General features: G+C 45.3%; 1 protein-coding gene across 1 annotated transcript; it reads right to left on the bottom strand.

The window, feature by feature from the left end:
- Positions 1–23135: 23135 nt before the first annotated feature.
- Positions 23136–23936, bottom strand: LOC125539403 (14 kDa proline-rich protein DC2.15-like). Its single transcript, XM_048702845.1, has one exon. The coding sequence runs from the start codon at positions 23850–23852 to the stop codon at positions 23457–23459; it is 396 nt and encodes a 131-aa protein (XP_048558802.1). The 5' UTR covers positions 23853–23936; the 3' UTR covers positions 23136–23456.
- Positions 23937–24967: the final 1031 nt, after the last annotated feature.

Consider the following 24967-nt stretch of genomic DNA (forward strand, 5'->3'; position numbering starts at 1 on the left):
TACATGTTATTGATGTGTACCTTACTAAGCTCGCAGTAGCACCTGGGTATTTGATACTGGTTCTGTTGCTAATATTTGCAACTCGAAACAGGGACTACGGAATAAGCGGACTGGCAAAGGACGAGGTGACGATGCGCGTGGGAAACGGTTCAAAGTCGATGTGATCGCGGTCGGCACGCTACCTCTACATCTACCTTCGGGATTAATATTAGACCTAAATAATTGTTATTTGGTGCCAGCGTTGAGCATGAACATTATATCTGGATCTTGTTTAATGCGAGACGGTTATTCATTTAAATCAGAGAATAATGGTTGTTCTATTTATATGAGTAATATCTTTTATGGTCATGCACCCTTGAAGAGTGGTCTATTTTTATTGAATCTCGATAGTAGTAATACACATATTCATAATGTTGAAGCCAAAAGATGCAGAGTTGATAATGAAAGTGCAACTTATTTGTGGCACTGTCGTTTAGGTCATATCGGTGTAAAGCGCATGAAGAAACTCCATACTGATGGACTTTTGGAACCACTTGATTATGAATCACTTGGTACTTGCGAACCGTGCCTCATGGGCAAGATGACTAAAACGTTCCGGTACTATGGAGAGAGCAACAGATTTGTTGGAAATCATACATACAGATGTATGTGGTCCGATGAATATTGAGGCTCGTGGCGGATATCGTTATTTTCTCACCTTCACAGATGATTTAAGAAGATATGGGTATATCTACTTAATGAAACATAAGTCTGAAACATTTGAAAAGTTCAAAGAATTTCAGAGTGAAGTTGAAAATCATCGTAACAAGAAAATAAAGTTTCTACGATCTGATCGTGGAGGAGAATATTTGAGTTACGAGTTTGGTATTTGAAACAATGTGGAATAGTTTCGCAACTCACGCCACCCGGAACACCACAGCGTAATGGTGTGTCCGAACGTCGTAATCGTACTTTACTAGATATGGTGCGATCTATGATGTCTCTTACTGATTTACCGCTATCGTTTTGGGGTTATGCTTTAGAGACGGCATTCACGTTAAATAGGGACATCAAAATCCGTTGAGACGACGCCTTATGAACTGTGGTTTGGCAAGAAACCAAAGTTGTCGTTTCTTAAAGTTTGGGGCGGCGATGCTTATGTGAAAAAGCTTCAACCTGATAAGCTCGAACCCAAATCGGAGAAATGTGTCTTCATAGGATACCCAAAGGAGACTGTTGGGTACACCTTCTATCACAGATCCGAAGGCAAGACATTCGTTGCTAAGAATGGATCCTTTCTAGAGAAGGAGTTTCTCTCGAAATAAGTGAGTGGGAGGAAAGTAGAACTTGATGAGGTAACTGTACCTGCTCCCTTATTGGAAAGTAGTCATCACAGAAAACCGGTTTCTGTGACACCTACACCAGTTAGTGAGGAATGATAAGATCATGAAACTTCAGATCAAGTTGTTACTGAACCGTAGATCAACCAGAGTAAGATCGCACCAGAGTGGTACGGTAATCCTGTTCTGGAAGTCATGCTACTAGATCATGATGAACCTACGAACTATGAAGAAGCGATGGTGAGCCCAGATTCCGCAAAGGCTTGAAGCCATGAAATCTGAGATGGGATCCATGTATGAGAACAAAGTATGGACTTTGGTTGACTTGCCCGATGATCGGCAAGCAATTGAGAATAAATGGATCTTCAAGAAGAAGACTGACGTGATGGTAATGTTACTGTCTACAAAGCTCGACTTGTCAAAAGGTTTTCGACAAGTTCAAGGGGATTGACTACGATGAGACCTTCTCACCCGTAGCGATGCTTAAGTCGTCCGAATCATGTTAGCAATTGCCGCATTTTATGATTATGAAATTTGGCAGATGGATGTCAAAACTGCAATTCCTGAATGGATTTCTGGAAGAAGAGTTGTATATGATGCAACCGGAAGGTTTTGTCGATCCAAAGGGAGCTAACAAAGTGTGCAAGCTCCAGCGATCCATTTATGGACTGGTGCAAGCCTCTCGGAGTTGGAATAAACGCTTTGATAGTGTGATCAAAGCATTTGGTTTTATACAGACTTTCGGAGAAGCCTGTATTTACAAGAAAGTGAGTGGGAGCTCTGTAGCATTTCTGATATTATATGTGGATGACATATTGCTGATTGGAAATGATATAGAATTTCTGGATAGCATAAAGGGATACTTGAATAAGAGTTTTTCAATGAAAGACCTCGGTGAAGCTGCTTACATATTAGGCATAAGATCTATAGAGATAGATCAAGACGCTTAATTGGACTTTCACAAAGCACATACCTTGACAAGTTTAAGAAGTTCAAAATGGATCAAGCAAAGAAAGGGTTCTTGCCTGTGTTACAAGGTGTGAAGTTGAGTAAGACTCAATGCCCGACCACTGCAGAAGATAGAGAGAAAATGAAAGATGTTCCCTATGCTTCAGCCATAGGCTCTATCATGTATGCAATGCTGTGTACCAGACCTGATGTGTGCCTTGCTATAAGTTTAGCAGGGAGGTACCAAAGTAATCCAGGAGTGGATCACTGGACAGCGGTCAAGAACATCCTGAAATACCTGAAAAGGACTAAGGATATGTTTCTCGTATATGGAGTGACAAAGAGCTCACCGTAAAAGGTTACGTTGATGCAAGCTTTGACACTGATCCGGACGATTCTAAATCGCAAACCGGATACGTGTTTACATTAAACGGTGGAGCTGTCAGTTGGTGCAGTTCTAAACAAAGCGTCGTAGCGGGATCTACATGTGAAGCGGAGTACATAGCTGCTTCGGAAGCAGAATGAAGGAGTCTGGATGAAGGAGTTCATATCCGATCTAGGTGTCATACCTAGTGCATCGGGTCCAATGAAAATCTTTTGTGACAATACTGGTGCAATTGCCTTGGCAAAGGAATCCAGATTTCACAAGAGAACCAAGCACATCAAGAGACGCTTCAATTCCATCCGGGATCTAGTCCAGGTGGGAGACATAGAGATTTGCAATATACATACGGATCTGAATGTTGCAGACCCGTTGACTAAGCCTCTTCCACGAGCAAAACATGATCAGCACCAAGGCTCCATGGGTGTTAGAATCATTACTGTGTAATCTAGATTATTGACTCTAGTGCAAGTGGGAGACTGAAGGAAATATGCCCTAGAGGCAATAATAAAGTTATTATTTATTTCCTTATATCATGATAAATGTTTATTATTCATGCTAGAATTGTATTACCGGAAACATAATACATGTGTGAATACATAGACAAACAAAGTGTCACTAGTATGCCTCTACTTGACTAGCTCGTTAATCAAAGATGGTTATGTTTCCTGACCATGAACAATGAGTTGTTATTTGATTAACGAGGTCACATCATTAGTTGAATGATCTGATTGACATGACCCATTCCATTAGCTTAGCACTCGATCGTTTAGTATGTTGCTATTGCTTTCTTCATGACTTATACATGTTCCTTTGACTATGAGATTATGCAACTCCCGTTTGCCGGAGGAACACTTTGGGTGCTACCAAACGTCACAACATAACTGGGTGATTATAAAGGAGCATTACATCTCCAAAGGTAGATGTTGGGTTGGCGTATTTCGAGATTAGGATTTGTCACTCCGATTGTCGGAGAGGTATCTCTGGGCCCTCTCGGTAATACACATCACATAAGCCTTGCAAGCATTACAACTAATATGTTAGTTGTGAGATGATGTATTACGGAACGAGTAAAGAGACTTGCCGGTAACGAGATTGAACTAGGTATTGGATACCGACGATTGAATCTCGGGCAAGTAACATACCGATGACAAAGGGAACAACGTATGTTGTTATGCGGTCTGACCGATAAAGATCTTCGTAGAATATGTAGGAGCCAATATGGGCATCCAGGTCCCGCTATTGGTTATTGACCGGAGACGTGTCTCGGTCATGTCTACATTGTTCTCGAACCGTAGGGTCCGCACGCTTAACGTTACGATGAAGTTATTATGAGTTTATGCATTTTGATGTACCGAAGGTTGTTCGGAGTCCCGGATGTGATCACGGACATGACGAGGAGTCTCGAAATGGTCGAGACATAAAGATTGATATATTGGAAGCCTATGTTTGGATATCGGAAGTGTTCCGGGTGAAATCGGGATTTTACCGAAGTACCGGGAGGTTACCGGAACCCCCCGGGAACCCTATGGGCCTTAGTGGGCTTTAGTGGAAAGGTGAAAGGGGCAGCCCAAGGTAGGGCTGCGCGCCTCCCCCCTCCCCTAGTCCTATTAGGACTAGGAGAGGTGGCCGGCCACCCCTCTCCCTCTTTCCCCCTTGGGAATCCTAGTTGGAATAGGATTGGGGGGGAGTCCTACTCCCGGTAGGAGTAGGACTCCTCCTGCGCCCTCCTCCTGGCCGGCGCACCTCTCCCCCTTGGCTCCTTTATATACGGAGGCAGGGGGCACCTCTAGACACAGTTGATCATTGAGATCGTTCCTTAGCCGTGTGCGGTGCCCCCTGCCACCAAATTCCACCTCGATCATATCGTTGTAGTGCTTAGGCGAAGCCCTGCGTCGGTAGTACATCAAGATCGTCACCACGCCGTCGTGCTGACGGAACTCCTCCCCGAAGCTTTGCTGGATCGGAGCCCGGGGATCGTCATCGAGCTGTACGTGTGCTAAGAATTCGGAGGTGCCGGAGTAACGGTGCTTGGATCGGTCGGATCGGGAAGAAGACATACGACTACTTCCTCTACGTTGTGTCAACGCTTCCGTTGCGATCTACAAGGGTACGTAGATCATACTCCCCCTCGTTGCTATGTCACCATGATCTTGCGTGTGCGTAGAATTTTTTGAAAATTACCTACGTTCCCCAACAGTGGCATCCGAGCCTAGGTTATTTATGTTGATGTTATATGCACGAGTAGAACACAAGTGAGTTGTGGACGATACAAGTCATACTGCCTACCAGCATGTCATACTTTGGTTCGGCGGTATTGTTGGACGAGACGACCCGGACCAACCTTACGCGTACGCTTACGCGAGACCGGTTCCCTCGACGTGATTTGCACAGAGATGGCTTGCGGGCGACTGTCTCCCCAACTTTAGTTGAACTAAGTATGGCTACGCCCGGTCCTTGAGAAGGTTAAAACGGAGTCAATTTGACAAACTATCGTTGTGGTTTTGATGCGTAGCTGAGATTGGTTCTTACTTAAGCTCGTAGCAGCCACGTAAAACTTGCAACAACAAAGTAGAGGACGTCTAACTTGTTTTTGCAGGGCATGTTGTGATGTGATATGGTCAAGGCATGATGCTGAATTTTATTGTATGAGATGATCATGTTTTGTAACCGAGTTATCGGCAACTGGCAGGAGCCATATGGTTGTCGCTTTATTGTATGCAATGCAATCGCGATGTAATGCTTTACTTTTATTACTAAACGGTAGTGATAGTCGTGGAAGCATAAGATTGGCGAGACGACAACGATGCTACGATGGAGATCAAGGTGTCGCGCCGATGACGATGGTGATCATGACGGTGCTTCGGAGATGGAGATCACAAGCACAAGATGATGATGGCCATATCATATCACTTAAATTGATTGCATGTGATGTTTATCTTTTTATGCATCTTATCTTGCTTTGATTGACGGTAGCATTATAAGATGATCTCTCACTAAATTATCAAGAAGTGTTCTCCCTGAGTATGCACCGTTGCCAAAGTTCGTCGTGCCCAGACACCACGTGATGATCGGGTGTGATAAGCTCTACGTCCATCTACAACGGGTGCAAGACAGTTTTTGCACAAGCAGAATACTCAGGTTAAACTTGACGAGCCTAGCATATGCAGATATGGCCTCGGAACACGGAGACCGAAAGGTCGAGCGTGAATCATATAGTAGATATGATCAACATAAACGATGTTCACCATTGAAAACTACTCCATCTCACGTGATGATCGGTTATGGTTTAGTTGATTTGGATCACGTAATCACTTAGAAGATTAGAGGGATGTCTATCTAAGTGGGAGTTCTTTAGTAATATGATTAATTGAACTTAAATTTATCATGAACTTAGTCCCTGATAGTATCTTGCTTGTTTATGTTGATTGTAGATAGATGGCTCGTGTTGTTGTTCCGTTGAATTTTAATGCGTTCCTTGAGAAAGCAAAGTTGAAAGATGATGGTAGCAATTACACGGACTGGGTCCGTAACTTGAGGATTATCCTCATTGCTGCTCAGAAGAATTACGTCCTGGAAGCACCGCTGGGTGCCAGGCCTGCTGCTGGAGCAACACCAGATGTTATGAACGTCTGGCAGAGCAAAGCTGATGACTACTCGATAGTTCAGTGTGCCATGCTTTACGGCTTAGAATCGGGACTTCAACGACGTTTTGAACGTCATGGAGCATATGAGATGTTCCAGGGGTTAAAGTTAATATTTCAAGCAAACGCCCGGATTGAGAGATATGAAGTCTCCAATAAGTTCTATAGCTGCAAGATGGAGGAGAACAGTTCTGTTAGTGAGCATATACTCAAAATGTCTGGGTATAATAATCACTTGATTCAATTGGGAGTTAATCTTCCGGATGATTGCGTCATTGACAGAATTCTCCAATCACTGCCACCAAGCTACAAGAGCTTCGTGATGAACTATAATATGCAAGGGATGAACAAGACTATTCCCGAGCTCTTCGCAATGCTGAAAGCTGCGGAGGTAGAAATCAAGAAGGAGCGTCAAGTGTTGATGGTTAACAAGACCACTAGTTTCAAGAAAAAGGGCAAAGGGAAGAAGAAGGGGAACTTCAAGAAGAACGGCAAGCAAGTTGCTGCTCAGGAGAAGAAACCCAAGTCTGGACCTAAGCCTGAAACTGAGTGCTTCTACTGCAAGCAGACTGGTCACTGGAAGCGGAACTGCCCCAAGTATTTGGCGGATAAGAAGGATGGCAAGGTGAACAAAGGTATATGTGATATACATGTTATTGATGTGTACCTTACTAGAGCTCGCAGTAGCACCTGGGTATTTGATACTGGTTCTGTTGCTAATATTTGCAACTCGAAACAGGGACTACGGAATAAGCGGGCACTGGCAAAGGACGAGGTGACGATGCGCGTGGGAAACGGTTCCAAAGTCGATGTGATCGCGGTCGGCACGCTACCTCTACATCTACCTTCGGGATTAATATTAGACCTAAATAATTGTTATTTGGTGCCAGCGTTGAGCATAAACATTATATCTGGATCTTGTTTAATGCGAGACGGTTATTCATTTAAATCAGAGAATAATGGTTGTTCTATTTATATGAGTAATATCTTTTATGGTCATGCACCCTTGAAGAGTGGTCTATTTTTATTGAATCTCAATAGTAGTAATACACATATTCATAATGTTGAAGCCAAAAGATGCAGAGTTGATAATGAAAGTGCAACTTATTTGTGGCACTGTCGTTTAGGTCATATCGGTGTAAAGCGCATGAAGAAACTCCATACTGATGAACTTTTGGAACCACTTGATTATGAATCACTTGGTACTTGCGAACCGTGCCTCATGGGCAAGATGACTAAAACACCGTTCTCCGGTACTATGGAGAGAGCAACATATTTGTTGGAAATCATACATACCGATGTATGTGGTCCGATGAATATTGAGGCTCATGGCGGATATCGTTATTTCCTCACCTTCACAGATGATTTAAGCAGATATGGATATATCTACTTAATGAAACATAAGTCTGAAACATTTGAAAAGTTCAAAGAATTTCAGAGTGAAGTTGAAAATCATCGTAACAAGAAAATAAAGTTTCTACGATCTGATCGTGGAGGAGAATATTTGAGTTACGAGTTTGGTGTACATTTGAAAAACTGTGGAATAGTTTCGCAACTCACGCCACCCGGAACACCACAGCGTAATGGTGTGTCCGAACGTCGTAATCGTACTTTACTAGATATGGTGCGATCTATGATGTCTCTTACTGATTTACCGCTATCGTTTTGGGGTTATGCTCTAGAGACGGCTGCATTCACGTTAAATAGGGCACCATCAAAATCCGTTGAGACGACGCCTTATGAACTGTGGTTTGGCAAGAAACCAAAGTTGTCGTTTCTTAAAGTTTGGGGCTGCGATGCTTATGTGAAAAAGCTTCAACCTGATAAGCTCGAACCCAAATCGGAGAAATGTGTCTTCATAGGATACCCAAAGGAAACTGTTGGGTACACCTTCTATCACAGATCCGAAGGCAAGACATTCGTTGCTAAGAATGGATCCTTTCTAGAGAAGGAGTTTCTCTCGAAAGAAGTGAGTGGGAGGAAAGTAGAACTTGACGAGGTAACTGTACCTGCTCCCTTACTAGAAAGTAGTTCATCACAGAAAACTGTTTCAGTGACACCTACACCAGTTAGTGAGGAAGCCAATGATAATGATCATGAAACTTCAGATCAAGATACTACTGAACCTCGTAGATCAACCAGAGTAAGATCCGCACCAGAGTGGTACGGTAATCCTGTTCTGGAAGTCATGCTACTAGATCATGATGAACCTACGAACTATGAAGAAGCGATGGTGAGCCCAGATTCCGCAAAGTGGCTTGAAGCCATGAAATCTGAGATGGGATCCATGTATGAGAACAAAGTATGGACTTTGGTTGACTTGCCCGATGATCGGCAAGCAATTGAGAATAAATGGATCTTTAAGAAGAAGACTGACGCTGATGGTAATGTTACTGTCTACAAAGCTCGACTTGTCGCAAAAGGTTTTCGGCAAGTTCAAGGGATTGACTACGATGAGACCTTCTCACCTGTAGCGATGCTTAAGTCCGTCCGAATCATGTTAGCAATTGCCGCATTTTATGATTATGAAATTTGGCAGATGGATGTCAAAACTGCATTCCTGAATGGATTTCTGGAAGAAGAGTTGTATATGATGCAACCGGAAGGTTTTGTCGATCCAAAGGGAGCTAACAAAGTGTGCAAGCTCCAGCGATCCATTTATGGACTGGTGCAAGCCTCTCGGAGTTGGAATAAACGTTTTGATAGTGTGATCAAAGCATTTGGTTTTATACAGACTTTCGGAGAAGCCTGTATTTACAACAAAGTGAGTGGGAGCTCTGTAGCATTTCTGATATTATATGTGGATGACATATTGCTGATTGGAAATGATATAGAATTTCTGGATAGCATAAAGGGATGCTTGAATAAAAGTTTTTCAATGAAAGACCTCGGTGAAGCTTCTTACATATTAGGCATTAAGATCTATAGAGATAGATCAAGACGCTTAATTGGACTTTCACAAAGCACATACCTTGACAAAATTTTGAAGAAGTTCAAAATGGGTCAAGCAAAGAAAGGGTTCTTGCCTGTGTTACAAGGTGTGAAGTTGAGTAAGACTCAATGCCCGACCACTGCAGAAGATAGAGAGAATATGAAAGATGTTCCCTATGCATCAGCCATAGGATCTATCATGTATGCAATGCTGTGTACCAGACCTGATGTGTGCCTTGCTATAAGTTTAGCAGGGAGGTACCAAAGTAATCTAGGAGTGGATCACTGGACAGCGGTCAAGAACATCCTGAAATACCTGAAAAGGACTAAGGATATGTTTCTCGTATATGGAGGTGACAAAGAGCTCACCGTAAAAGGTTACGTTGATGCAAGCTTTGACACTGATCCGGACGATTCTAAATCGCAAACCGGATACGTGTTTACATTAAACGGTGGAGCTGTCAGTTGGTGCAGTTCTAAACAAAGCGTCATAGCGGGGTCTACATGTGAAGCAGAGTACATAGCTGCTTCGGAAGCAGCGAACGAAGGAGTCTGGATGAAGGAGTTCATATCCGATCTAGGTGTCATACCTAATGCATCGGGTCCAATGAAATTTTTTTGTGACAATACCGGTGCAATTGCCTTGGCAAAGGAATCCAGATTTGACAAAAGGACCAAACACATCAAGAGACGCTTCAACTCCATCCGGGATCTAGTCCAGGTGGGAGACATAGAGATTTGCAAGATACATACGGATCTGAATGTTGCAGACCCGTTGACTAAGCCTCTTCCACGAGCAAAACATGATCAGCACCAAGGCTCCATGGGTGTTAGAATCATTACAGTGTAATCTAGATTATTGACTCTAGTGCAAGTGGGAGACTGAAGGAAATATGCCCTAGAGGCAATAATAAAGTTATTATTTATTTCCTTATAATCATGATAAATGTTTATTATTCATGCTAGAATAGTATTAACCGGAAACATAATACATGTGTGAATACATAGACAAACAAAGTGTCACTAGTATGCCTCTACTTGACTAGCTCGTTAATCAAAGATGGTTATGTTTCCTGACTATGAACAATGAGTTGTTATTTGATTAACGAGGTCACATCATTAGTTGAATGATCTGATTGACATGACCCATTCCATTAGCTTAGCACCCGATCGTTTAGTATGTTGCTGTTGCTTTCTTCATGACTTATACATGTTCCTTTGACTATGAGATTATGCAACTCCCGTTTGCCGGAGGAACACTTTGGGTGCTACCAAACGTCACAACATAACTGGGTGATTATAAAGGAGCATTACAGGTGTCTCCAAAGGTAGATGTTGGGTTGGCGTATTTCGAGATTAGGATTTGTCACTCCGATTGTCGGAGAGGTATCTCTGGGCCCTCTCGGTAATACACATCACATAAGCCTTGCAAGCATTACAACTAATATGTTAGTTGTGAGATGATGTATTACGGAACGAGTAAAGAGACTTGCCGGTAACGAGATTGAACTAGGTATTGGATACCGACGATCGAATCTCGGGCAAGTAACATACCGATGACAAAGGGAACAACGTATGTTGTTATGCGGTCTGACCGATAAAGATCTTCGTAGAATATGTAGGAGCCAATATGGGCATCCAGGTCCCGCTATTGGTTATTGACCGGAGACGTGTCTCGGTCATGTCTACATTGTTCTCGGAACCGTAGGGTCCGCACGCTTAACGTTACGATGACAGTTATTATGAGTTTATGCATTTTGATGTACCGAAGGTTGTTCGGAGTCCCGGATGTGATCACGGACATGACGAGGAGTCTCGAAATGGTCGAGACATAAAGATTGATATATTGGAAGCCTATGTTTGGACATCGAAAGTGTTCCGGGTGAAATCGGGATTTTACCGGAGTACCGGGAGGTTACCGGAACCCCCCGGGAATCATATGGGCCTTAGTGGGCCTTAGTGGAAAGGTGAAAGGGCTGCCCATAAGGGCTGCGCGCCTCCCCCCTCCCCTAGTCCTATTAGGACTAGGAGAGGTGGCCGGCCACCCCTCTCCCTCTTTCCCCCTTGGGAATCCTAGTTGGAATAGGATTGGGGGGGGGGAGTCCTACTCCCGGTAGGAGTAGGACTCCTCCTGCGCCCTCCTCCTGGCCGGCGCACCTCTCCCCCTTGGCTCCTTTATATACGGAGGCAGGGGGCACCTCTAGACACACAAGTTGATCATTGAGATCGTTCCTTAGCCGTGTGCGGTGCCCCTTGCCACCATATTCCACCTCGATCATATCGTTGTAGTGCTTAGGCGAAGCCCTGCGTTGGTAGAACATCAAGATCGTCACCACACCGTCGTGCTGACGGAACTCCTCCCCGAAGCTTTGCTGGATCGGAGCCCGGGGATCGTCATCGAGCTGTACGTGTGCTAAGAACTCGGAGGTGCCGGAGTAACGGTGCTTAGATCAGTCGGATCGGGAAGAAGACGTACGACTACTTCCTCTACGTTGTGTCAACGCTTCCGTTGCAATCTACAAGGGTATGTAGATCAGACTCTCCCCCTCATTGCTATGCATCACCATGATCTTGCGTGTGCGTAGGAAATTTTTTGAAATTACTACGTTCCCCAACATATCGTACCACTAGACAAAGGGAATTATATACGGGATTGATTAAGTCCTTGACATCGTGGTTCATCTAATGAGATCATCGTGGAGCATGTGGGAGCCAACATGGGTATCCAGATCCCGCTGTTGGTTATTGACCGGAGAGTTGTCTCGGTCATGTCTGCATGACTCCCGAACCCGTAGGGTCTGCACACTTAAGGTTCGATGACGCTAGGGTTATAGGGAAAGTATGTATGCGGTTACCGAATGTTGTTCGGAGTCCCGGATGAGATCCCGGACGTCACGAGGAGTTCCGGAATGGTCCGGAGGTAAAGATTGATATATAGGAAGTATGGTTTTGGCCACCGGAATTGTTCCGGGCATCACCGGTAGTGTACCGAGACCACCGGAGGGTTCCGGGGGTCCACCAGGTGGGGCCACCAGCCCCGGAGGCCTACATGGGCCAATAGTGGGAAGGGACCAGCCCCTAGGTGGGCTGGGGCGCCTCCCACCAAGGCCCAAGGCGCCTTCAAGAGGGGAAGGGGGCAAACCCTAGGGCAGATGGGCCCTAAGGCCCACCCTAGGTGCGCCTCCCCCTCTCCCCCTTGTGGCCGCCACCCTAGATGGGATCTAGGGCTGCCGCACCCCTTGGGGTGGGAACCCTAGGTGGGGACGCAGACCTCCCTCTCCCCCTATATATAGTGGAGGCAAAGGGGCAGCCCAACATGCGATTCAATCTCCCTGTTGGCGCAGCCCTACCCCTCTCCCTCCTTGTCTCTCGTAGTGCTTGGCGAAGTCCTGATGGAGTCCCGCGCTCCTCCACCACCACCACGCCGTCGTGCTGCTGCTGGATGGAGTCTTCCCCAACCTCTCCTTCTCCCCTTGCTGGATCAAGGAGTAGGAGATGTCACCGGGCTGTACGTGTGTTGAACGCGGAGGTGTCGTCCGTTCGGCACTAGGATCATCGGTGATTTGGATCACAACGAGTACGACTCCATCAACCCCGTTCACTTGAACGCTTCCGCTTAGCGATCTACAAGGGTATGTAGATGCACTCTCCTTCCCTTGTTGCTAGATTACTCCATAGATTGATCTTGGTGATGCGTAGAAAATTTTGAATTTCTGCTACGTTCCCCAACACCCCCTGCCTCGTGGGCCCACGGTAGACCTCCTTCACTTATTCCTGCACCCACACACTCCTTCTTCCTCCCACAAACACCATTATCCAGCTCAAACCCGAGTCCAAGTTCATTTTGCTGCCATTTTCGATCTCCTTGCTCAAAGCACCTCTCACAAAACTGCTTGGGGGGATTGTTCCTTGGTATGTGACTCCTCCATTGGTCCAATTAGTTTTTGTTCTAGTGCTTTATTCATTGCAAATTTGTGCTGCCTAGGTGACCCTGTTCTTGAGCTTGCATGTAAAATTTATATGGTTCCAAGTAGTTCTAATGCATGATATGGGCTCTAAGCACTTGTAGGAGTAGTTGCTATCAATTTTGTTGAGCTTGGCTTACTTTTATTTTGGTAAAAAGAGTGGGGTCGATTTCCTTCAAAACAACTCCCCTTTGACCTTCTTAGTAAAAAGAGTGGGGTCGATTTTCCCAATTTCAAACCCACGATCTTGCAACAACTCGGTAAGGTGGTCATACCACGCACGTGGGGATTGTTTAAGGCCATAGAGTGCCTTATCGAGTTGGTACACATGATCGGGGAAATAGGGATCCTTGAACCCGGGGGGTTGTTTGACATACACCAACTCATTAATAGGACCATTAAGAAAATCACTCTTCACATCCATATGTTGCAACTTGAAGTTATGATGAGAAGCATAAGCAATCAACAAACGAATAGATTCAAGGCGAGCAACGGGAGCAAAGGTTTCACCGTAGTTGATACCCTCGACTTGGGAGTAGCCTTGAGCTACCAAGAGAGCCTTGTTGCGGACAATAATTCCATGAGCATCTTGCTTGTTCTTGAATATCCACTTGGTTCCAATGACATTATGGTTCCCCATTGGCCTTGGCACCATTCTCCACACCTTGTTGTGCTCGAAGTTGTTGAGTTCTTCATGCATGGCATTAAGCCAATCCGGATCTTCGAGCGCCTCATAGACCTTTTGGGGTTCAACACAAGAGACAAACTCATGATGTTAACAATAGTTTGCCAATTGTATATGAGTGCTTACCCCCTTTCGTATGCTTTGAAGCACATTTGTCATGAGATGACCCTTGGTAGATAGCTTGGATGCAATCTTGGCGGCACGACGCTCCAATTCCTCCTCAGGAGTGAGTTGAGTTGCGGTTACTTGATCATCTTGAGCGTCGTCTTGAGCTTGTTCTTGATCTTGAGCTTGCACTTGATCTTGAACTTGCTCGGAGGAGAGAACTTGACCTTGGGCATCACTTGGTGGTTCAACGCCATCTTGAGGTTGATCTTGCCCTTGGTCTTGTTCATGAGGTTGAGGGCCTTCACTTTGTTCTTCAGAAACGTGTGGGTCTTGGGTTGGTGATGGTTCCACTTGAGTGGAACATTGTCCTTCTCCTTCGGCCACAAGGGGTTCCTCAATGGGTAGGATAAAACCAACACCCATTCTTCTTATGGCTTGGGGAGGAATTTCCTCACCTACATCACAAGTACCACTTTGCTCCACTTGGGAGCCATTATTCTCATCAAACTCCATGTTACACGTCTCCTCAATAAGTCCCGTGGACTTATTGAGGACATGGTAAGCATGAGAGTTTGTAGCATAACCAACAAATATGCCCTCATGAGCTCTAGCCTCAAATTTAGACAAACAAACACCTTTCTTGAGAATGAAACACTTACACCTGAACACCCGGAAGTACTTGAGGTTGGGCTTGTTACCAGTGAGTATCTCATATGGATTCTTGTTCAAGCCTTTGCGGAGGTAGAGCCGATTGGATGCATGACACGTGGTGTTGATGGCTTTGGCCCAAAAGTTGTATGGAGACTTGAACTCTGCCATCATGGTTCTTGCCGCATCCATCAACGTCTGGTTCTTCCTCTTCGCTACACCATTTTGTTGAGGGGTGTATGGTGCGCAATATTGGTGCTTTATCCCCTCATCACTAAGAAACTCATCCAAGGTGTAGTTCTTAAACTCGGTGCTGTTGTCACTTCTTATTGTCAAGATCTTTGCATTGTGTTGACGTTGAGCTTCATTTGCAAAGTTGATGACGGTTTGTTGGGTCTCACTCTTCCTTTTGAAGAAGTATACCCAAGTGTATCTTGAATAATCATCCACAATCACCAAGCAATACTTTCTACCCCCAAGACTATCAAAGGATGGAGGCCCAAAGAGATCCAAGTGAAGGAGCTCCAAGGGCCTCTTTGAGTAGATGATAGTCGTGGGAGGGTGTGCCTTCTCATGTAGCTTTCCTTCAATACAAGCACTGCAAGCACGATCTTTGGCAAAACTAACATTTGTTAGTTCATGGACATGTCCCCCTTGAGAAGACTTTGCAAAGATCTCATATTGACATGGGCTAAATGGCGATTCCAAAGCCATCGCACGTCAACTTCAGCCATTAGGCATGTCACGGGCTTAGTGGGTCACTCCGAGAAGTTAATCACATAGAGAACGTTCTCGAAATGCCCAACAAAGGCTACTTTAAGAGTCTTGCTCCAGAAGAGGGCCACTGTATCAATATCAAAGAAAGTGGCAAAGCCCATGATTGCAAGTTGACGAACGGAAAGTAAATTGTATGCAAGGGACTCAACAAGCATGACCTTCTTGATTGTGAGATCATGAGAAATGACAACCTTGCCAAGCCCCAATACCTTAGAGGACGAGGCATCACCCCACTCGACATTGGTGGGCATAGATGGAATCTTTTGCACGTCCACCACAAAATCCTTGCTTCCGGTCATATGATTAGTGGCTCCACTATCGAGCAACCATGATCCCCCACCAGAAGCAAACACCTACAAGATATCAATGCTTGGTTTTAGGTACCCATTTTGTAATGGGTCCTTTGATGTTAGTGACAAGGGTCTTAGGAACCCAAATAGACCATTCAATGTACTCATAAGGAGAACCAACAAATTTAGCATAAACATGCCGGCTTTTTTGAAAGGGGTGGAAATGCCCTTCTTGACACCACCACCCTTCACATTGTTCTTCTTCTCCTTAGAGGCACCCTCTCCCTCTTTGACAAAAGATTGCATGAGAGGAGGTCGTTTGGCCTTGTCATTCTTCTTCTTGTTCTTGGACTTGGGTGCAAACCCAATCCCTTCCTTGGCCACAACTTCCTTTTGATTGCTCAAGAGATCATTGAGGTTCTTCTCACCTTGTATGCACGACACAAGGCCTTTCTCAAGTTGCTCCTTCAACTTTGCATTCTCCTCAACAAGATGCACATGCTCACAACAAGGGTTAGTAGCATTTGCATTATCAATTAAAACCATATGAGGAAAAGTGGCTTTCTCCTTGGTTAGCCTCACTTGGAGTTGATCATGAGACTCTTTAAGACTAACATGAGTACTCTTCAAGGCCTTGTGAGCCTTGTCAAGTATATCAAACTCCTCCTTGAGTCTAGCAAGATCAATATCAAGTTTGTCCTTCTCGGAATTTAGCACACGAGACACAACAAGAGCATTATCAAGATCTTTCTTTAATTTAGCATGGTCACCGTTGTGTGACTCCTCAAGAGCCAAGCAATGACCACGCTCTTCCTCAAGAGCATTAGAGAGATCCGATATCTCATCATCATAGTCATGACTATGCCACTCCATCTTAGAGATGGTGTCTTCGTGAGCCTCGATCATGTCATTGGCTTCACCAAGTTGTTCCAAGAGAGCAATGCAGTGCTTCTTGGATTTACCCTTAAGCTTACTCATAAAAGACTCAAACTCATTTTCCTCACATTGGACCCCCTCCCCCCACTTTCATCAATGCAATTCGTCAAAGAAGGATGAGTAATGATGGTAGTTTTGATGTTGGGGGTTACCTTGTTGGTGGCTTTAGCCATGAGACACTTGGCGGTGATGTTCTCATTGGGTGAGTCGAAGAGGGATGCCCGTGGGGTTGTCGCAATGGCCATGGAGGCCATGGAAACCATCTCACCGTCTTCATCATCATCATCCTCATTGTACTCTTCTTGTGCCACCAATACCTTGGGAGGAGCCTTCTTGGTGAAGTGGTTCTTGTTGGGGAAAGACTTGGCCTTGTCCTTACGGATGAGCTTGCCACCATTGTCTTCCCTCTTCTCATAGGCGCACTCCGCAACAAAGTGGCTCACATTTCCACAATTTTAGCAAGTCCTCACACGTTGCTTGCCCTTGGCGCCACTTGAGCTTCTCTAGTTGAAGTTGGGCCTTGAGTTCTTCCTGCTCCAAAATTGTCTTGAAGCGAGAGCCATGTGCTCATGATAATCATATTTTGTATCCCCGAGATTGCTCTCCTCTTCCTCCTCTTCTTCCACACTAGCCTTGGCTTTCAAGGAAAGGTTGGGCTTCTTTCCTCTTTGAGAACGCAACACCGCATTGTCGGCGGTCTTGTCCAAGATACTCATTGCCACAAACTCATCCAACACTTCACTTGAGGACAAGGTGTGGAAGTCCGGCCTTTGACGGATGACGGAGGACGGAGGACATGGCCTTATGGTAAGGCATCATGGCTTTGAGAAATTTCCGCTTGATCCAATTGTCATTTGCATCCTTGCTCCCATGATCTCGGAGACCACGAGTGTGGTTAGTCTCCGGTAGAGATCACGAGGTTCTTCACCTTCATTCATAGCAAATTCATCAGCTTCATCTTGCACCACTTCATAGTTGGAGCGTTGAATGCTTGCGCTGAAGGAAATATGCCCTAGAGGAAATAATAAAGTTATTATTTATTTCCTTATATCATGATAAATGTTTATTATTCATGCTAGAATTGTATTAACCGGAAACATAATACATGTGTGAATACATAGACAAACAGAGTGTCACTAGTATGCCTCTACTTGACTAGCTCATTGAATCAAAGATGGTTAAGTTTCCTAGCCATAGACATGAGTTGTCATTTGATTAACGGGATCACATCATTGGAGAATGATGTGATTGACTTGACCCATTCCGTTAGCTTAGCACTTGATCGTTTAGTATTCTGCTATTGCTTTCTTCATGACTTATACGTGTTCCTATGACTATGAGATTATGCAACTCCTGTTTACGGAGGAACACTTTGTGTGCTAACAAACGTCACAACGTAACTGGGTGATTATAAAGGTGCTCTACAGGTGTCTCCAAAGGTTCTTGTTGGGTTGGCGTATTTCAAGATTAGGATTTGTCACTCGGATTGTCGAAGAGGTATCTCTGGGCCCACTCGGTAATGCACATCACTATAAGCCTTGCAAGCATTGTAACTAATGAGTTAGTTGTGGGATGATGTATTACGGAATGAGTAACGATACTTGCTGGTAACGAGATTGAACTAGGTATTGAGATACTGATGATCGAATCTCGGGCAAGTAACATACCGATGACAAAGGGAACAAACGTATGTTGTTATGCGGTTTGACCGATAAAGATCTTCGTAGAATATGTAGGAGCCAATATGGGCATCCAGGTTCCGCTGTTGGTTATTGACCAGAGAAGTGTCTCGGTCATGTCTACATAGTTCTCGAACCCATAGGGTCCGCACGCTTAACGTTCATTGACGATATAGTATTATATGAGTTATGTATGTTGGTGAACGAATGTTGTTTGGAGTCCCGGATGAGATCACGGACATGACGAGGAGCTCCGGAATGGTCCAGAGGTAAAGATTCATATATTGGATGATATGGTTAGGCCAAGGGGTCAGGCCCACGGGGCTATAAGTTGGTGCAAAAGGAGTTTTGCAGAGGCTAGGGGCCAAAGGACGGAGACCCTGGCGTCTGGGCCAGATGCCAAGGATTGTGGCGTTTGGTCCTGGAGTCCGAGTGGGACTCTTTCCTTTCGGGCAAAACCGACTTTGAGGAGGCTTTTGCTCCATGTTTCGACCCCAGGGCTCAACATATAAATAGAGGGGCAGGGCTAGCACCAAAGACACATCAAGAAATACCAAGCCGTGTGCCGGCTACTCCGTCCCCTCTAGTTTATCCTCCGTCATAGTTTTCGTAGTGCTTAGGCGAAGCCCTGCGGAGATTGTTCTTCACCAACACCATGACCACGCCGTCGTGCTGCCGGAACTCATCTACTACTTCGCCCCTCTTGCTGGATCGAGAAGGCGAGGACGTCACCGAGCCGAACGTGTGCAGAACTCGGAGGTGTCATGCTTTCGGTACTTGGATGGGTCGGATCGTGAAGACGTACGACTACATCAACCGCGTTGATATAACGCTTCCGCGAACGGTCTACGAGGCTACGTAGACAACACTCTCCCCTCTCGTTGCTATGCATCACTATGATCATGTGTGTGCGTAGGAATTTTTTGAAATTACTACGTTCCCCAACATGTGCTTCCCTTGTAAAGGCAAACAACATGTTGCCATGCTTCCTTTGCCACGGTGAATGGTCGATGCGCAATATCTTCGGGAGGGATTGCATCTTGGATGATGAAGAGAGCGTTCTCGTTGAATTGATGATCCGCGGCTTCTCTTGGGGTGAATTTGCTTGGGTCATGCGGATAGAAACCTTGCTCAATGATTCTCCAAAGGTTAGCATTAACATGATTTAAATGACGTTTAAAGTGATAGACCCAAGCGTCAAAATCCTCATTTTTCACAATCTTAGGAGGAGAATCGGCATGATTTAAATGAGTGGAGGGAATCGGTCCTCCATAGGTAAGTGGAGGTCCCACATGGGCAAAGATGCCATTACCACGTTTACCACTAGACAAAGGAACTTTATCACTAGAAGCTTCCCCCTTGTCGGAGTTAGTATCCGTCACCTTGTTAGTGGGATCGACCACTTCCAACGGTGCGGTGGACAATTTAAGACCATCAAGAAAGTTTTTAAGCACGCCTTTGACCTCGGCCGTCATGGAGGTTTTAAATGTGTCCAAAGCCACATTGAGCTCCTCACGTCAGACCGAGGTTCCCCCATTGGCCGTAGACGAGGACGGAATCACACCGGGGTGCTCCTCCTCACCGTCTACGGTGTCAACCATACTCTTCGGACGACAAAGTCCGTAATAAAGAGATGAGGCTCTGATACCAATTGAAAGGATCGATATAGTTGACTAGAGGGGGGTGAATAGGCAACTAACAATTTTTAGCTTTTCTTTACCAATTTAAACTTTGCATCAAAGTAGGCTGTCTAGATATGCAACTAGGTGAGCAACCTATATGATGCAACAACAATAAGTACACAAGCAAGCACGGGATGTAACACAAGATAAGCTTGCACGAGTAAAGGGTTGAGATAACCAAGAGTGGAGCCAGTGAAGATGAGGATGTGTTACCGAAGTTCCTTCCCTTTGAGAGGAAGTACGTCTCCGTTGGAGCGGTGTGGAGGCACAATGCTCCCCAAGAAGCCACTAGGGACACCGTATTCTCCTCACGCCCTCACACAATGCGAGATGTCGTGATTCCACTATTGGTGCCCTTGGAGGCGGTGACCGAACCTTTACAAACAAGGTTGGGGCAATCTCCACAGCTTAAGTGGAGGCTCCCAACAACACCACGAAGCTTCACCACAATAGAGTATGGCTCCGCGATGACCTCAACCGTCTAGGGTGCTTCTTAAATAGACGCTTTCCATAGGACCCTTCATATTCCTCTGACACGTGGAAGCCGAGGCGACGGCAGCACAGAAGCTGAAGGGTATTATATTTAATGTGAAGACAAAGCTTTCCGAAGCACCAGGGGGAGCCCACTTTGCGAAGTTGAAGGTGTAAGCCGGATACAGCGTCATCGCCAAAAGGCCGAATACAGTTCCTTTTGATCAAATTGCTTTGAAGTGTTCGGAGGAGGAACCTGGCTTGCAATGCCGAAGACAATCTGCGCGTCGGACATATCATCATTGAAGCCTAGTTCGGGGGCTACTGAGGGAGTCCTGGATTAGGGGGTCCCCAGGCGTCAGGGACATGTGATGTGGGTCGGACTGTTGGGCCGTGAAGATACAAGATAGAAGACCCCCCCCTCCCGTGTCCGGACATGACTCTCCTTTGCGTGTGTGGCAAGCTTGACGTCCAGATGTATGGTTTCCTTCCCCTGTAAACCGACCTTGTACAACCCTAGCCTCCTTCGGTGTCTATATAAACCGGAGGGTTTAGTCCGTAGAGGCAATCATAATCATACAGGCTAGACATCTAGGGTTTAGCCATTACGATCTCGAGGTAGATCAACTCTTTTAACCCCTATACTCATCAAAGTCAATCAAGCAGGACGTAGGGTATTACCTCCATCAAGAGGGCCCGAACCTGGGTAAACATCGTGTCCCCTGCCTCCTGTTACCTTCGATCCTTAGATGCACAGTTCTGGACCCCCTACCCGAGATCTGCCGGTTTTGACACTGACACACATCCTCCCATTGCAAGATAAATATATCAAGTTGGCCAAACAAAACCCAAATATCGTAGAAGAAATACGAGGCTATAAGCAATCATGCATATAAGAGATCAAAGAAGACTCGAATAACTTTCATGGATAAAAAGAGATAGATCTGATCATAAACTCAAAGTTCATCGGATCCCAAGAAACACACCGCAAAGGAATTGCATCATATGGATCTCTAAGAGACCATTGTATTGAGAATCAAACGAGAGAGAGGAAGCCATCTAGCTACGAACTATGGACTCGTAGGTCTATAAAAGACTACTCACGCATCACCGGAGAGGCACCAATGGACATGATGAAACCCTCCGTGATTGTGTCTAGATTGGATCTGGTATTTCTGGAACTTGCGGCGGCTGTAATTGATTTTCGTCGACTCCCCTAGGGTTTCTGGAATATTGGGGTATTTATAGAGTAAAGAGGCGGTCCGGTGGGCACCCGAGATGGGCACAATCCACCAGGGCGCGCCTGGGCCTCCAGGCGCGCCCTGGTGGGTTGTGCTCCCCTCGGAGCACCCCCCTCCCCCAGGCGCTTCTCCGGCCCATTAGTTGTCTTCTGGTCCAAAAAAATCCACAAAAAGCTTCGCTGCGTTTGGACTCCATTTGATATTGATTACCTACAATGTAAAAAAACATGCAAAAAACAGCAATTGAAACTTGGCACTATGTCAATAGATTAGTACCAAAAATGATATAAAATGACTATAAAATAATTATAAAACATTCAAAAATGGTAATATAACAGCATGGAACAAAAAGAATTATAGATACATTGGAAACGTATCATAAATGCCAAATATACAGTATTGCCCGACACAAATCAAACCTTGTTAACTTAAGTTCAACTACCCATTTGCACCTATGAATAATAGTTACGAAGAGTTACGTATGGGATTAGCTGGCAAATTTTAATTAGAGGGAAGGGAGGCCCACCTTGAAAAATTAGGGAAGGGGGGGGGGAGAGAGATTGGTGAGAGTTGGACACATGATTGCATGGGTTAGTTTTTGTAGATGTAGGATTTTTGTATACTTACGGTCAGAAACTTTGTCCACCATTTTGGTGGGGGTTGTCTAGGGCACATCTAGATGTGTCTTAGTTATTGCACATCTAAGTGACACAAGCAAACATAAAAAGGAAAAGGAAAGGAAAAATAAAAATGTCCACATGAATCTTCGCGTAAGATCAATGATATAGGACTTAGATGTGCAATACTTATGGCACATCTAGATGTGCTTTAGCGAAACTGTTTTTTTCTTACAATTATTTATGAGTGAAACCTTGGTCCACCATTGATCGAGTCTATTTGATAAGTCACCAAACAGTATTACAGCTAGCACCGGAAGCGCGTGGTAAAAATAAACTTTATTCATCACGCAGATCGTACAAAACGAATATAAACCATAAGCCATGAAAGAACTCGCCAAGAAAGAAAGAAAAGAAAGAAAGAGACTAATAATAAAAAGAATAAAAATGATCCACACGCGTGAATCCGGTGACCCCCCCTCACCACCGATGAATAAGGTCACCGGCGAAGGAGAGCCGCCGGAGAACGGCGCTACAAGATTGGCCTTCTGGTGGCGGCTATGGTTCCAACCGCCAGGACGAGAGGAAAAAACGATCTAAAAGAAAAGCAGTTCTAGCGGCAACAATAGTTGGACGCATAATCACATAGGTCAATTTTCGTAGGTTCCTTCCGTAGATTTAGGATTTTGGTATATACTTTGGGTCGGAACCTTTGTTCACCATATTTTTTGTGAGGGAAACCTTCGTCCAGCATTGATCAAAGCCTATTTGGCAAATCACCAAACAGTATTACAGCTTCCACGGGAAGCATGTAGTAAGGAAAAACTTTATTCATCATGCAGATCGTACAAAACTAATACAAGCCATAAGCCATGAAAGAACGCGCCAAGAAAGAACGATAAAAAGAACATTAAAAATGATTAAACCGTCTACATACGTACTCTCTGTAGCATGCATGCATGCATGTGCAGACTTGTGGCTAGCACGTCAAGTAGCAAAACCAAGCAAACAACGTAACCGGCAGAAACAAAACAACTGATCAAGCAGAACAATGCCCCTCTCGCACCACTAATCTGCATGGCCGCATGCAGCCAACGTATGCGTGGGCTGCATGTCACACCTTGCTAGATCGCTTAGCACATGAACCCGGTGGGCGCTTTCTTGCCGCAGTGGTTGAGGATGAGGCTGAGGTTGATGGGGAGGTTGAGCTTGACGATGCTGAGGACGCTGGCATTGATCACCGTGCAGAGGCACAGGGCCGCCTCGACGTCGACGAGCCCATCCACCAGCGGGCAGCACGGCAACGCGGTCGGCCTGCCCACCTGGACCTTGACCAGGTTCAGCGCGTTGACGCACGCGCCCACCTTCAGCGCGTCGCGTGGGCACCTGCCGAGCGAGCCCGGGGTCGGGGTGGGCGTCGATGGGGTGGGCGTCGACGGGGTCGGGCAGTTTCCCCCGCACGCGCTGGCCACGGAGAAGACGACCAGGTTCACGGCGAGGAACAGCGCGATCGATGCCTTGCCTGCCATTGCTGCCGAGTGATCAGTAAGCACAGATCAAGTAGCTGATCTGGAGCTCTGGACTGCTAAGTGCTTGTGATGCCCTAAGGGTGGTGCTTGAGTCTGGTATTTATAGGGGGGAGATCGGTGCCATGCTGGTGAATTATTTGCGTGCTTGCGTTCTCTTGCTCGTGAACTTGCATGTGATCGACGGCAATTGGGAGTCTGATCTGGATCGGTTTGCTGAAAAATGGCGCTAATGACAAGATCGCTGCATTAGTGGGTGCATGTTGGCGTTTGTTCCTGCTTGCTGATTGATGTATCCTTGAGTATTATGACCTGGACGTATTGGATTGTTCCTAAACTGTTAAGCTGGCTCGTAACTTGAATATTGCATCTTGTCGGTCACGGACGGGAGTACAACATCGCACAAAAATCAAACCAGAGGATTAATAAGAGGCAAGACCAACTTGTTTGAAGGCTTCCAAAGGACCAGCCATATTCTAGGGCATCTCCAACGCCAGACGCTTAGACGGACGCCAGGATATATTTCCCATTGATTTCCCGGCCGATTAGCAGTTAGCCCATCAAATCCTAGCTTAGGTGTGGCATCGATGCAAAGGTTTGCATCGGGCGCTAGGCCTCTTTTCTTCGCTCCGCCAGGCGTGCGTGGTCGTAATTAGCGCTTGAAGTTAGCGCTCAGCATTGGGAGGGTGGGGCGCTTAGGTATTTTTTATTTTGTGATATTTATTTTTTCCTTTCCTAAGCGCCTCTTGAAGCTTCCAGCATTGAAAGGCACAGAACTGGCTGTTGCTCAATGCAATGATACGCAAGTTACGTATTCGCGAAAAAAAAAAGAACTGTCTGTTGCTTCAGATGGTTAGTGGTCAAAGTTTTCTTTTTTGCGGGGTGTTCGCGATCATAGTTATACCTCTTCTTCTTTTTCCATTTTTCTTTTTACGGAAAGGGCCAGATCTAGTTATACCTGATGTATACAAAAATGTAGAATGTGTATGAGAAAAGTAGACATAAAAAATATTTCTAAATATATGTTAATCATGTATATGAAAAATGTTAAACGTGTATATAGAAAATGTCCCTGGTGTATATAGAAAATGTTAAACGTGTATATACAAAAATATAGA

The sequence above is a fragment of the Triticum urartu genome, chromosome 2 (assembly GCF_003073215.2).
Source record: "Triticum urartu cultivar G1812 chromosome 2, Tu2.1, whole genome shotgun sequence".
Classification (NCBI taxonomy): Eukaryota; Viridiplantae; Streptophyta; class Magnoliopsida; order Poales; family Poaceae; genus Triticum; species Triticum urartu.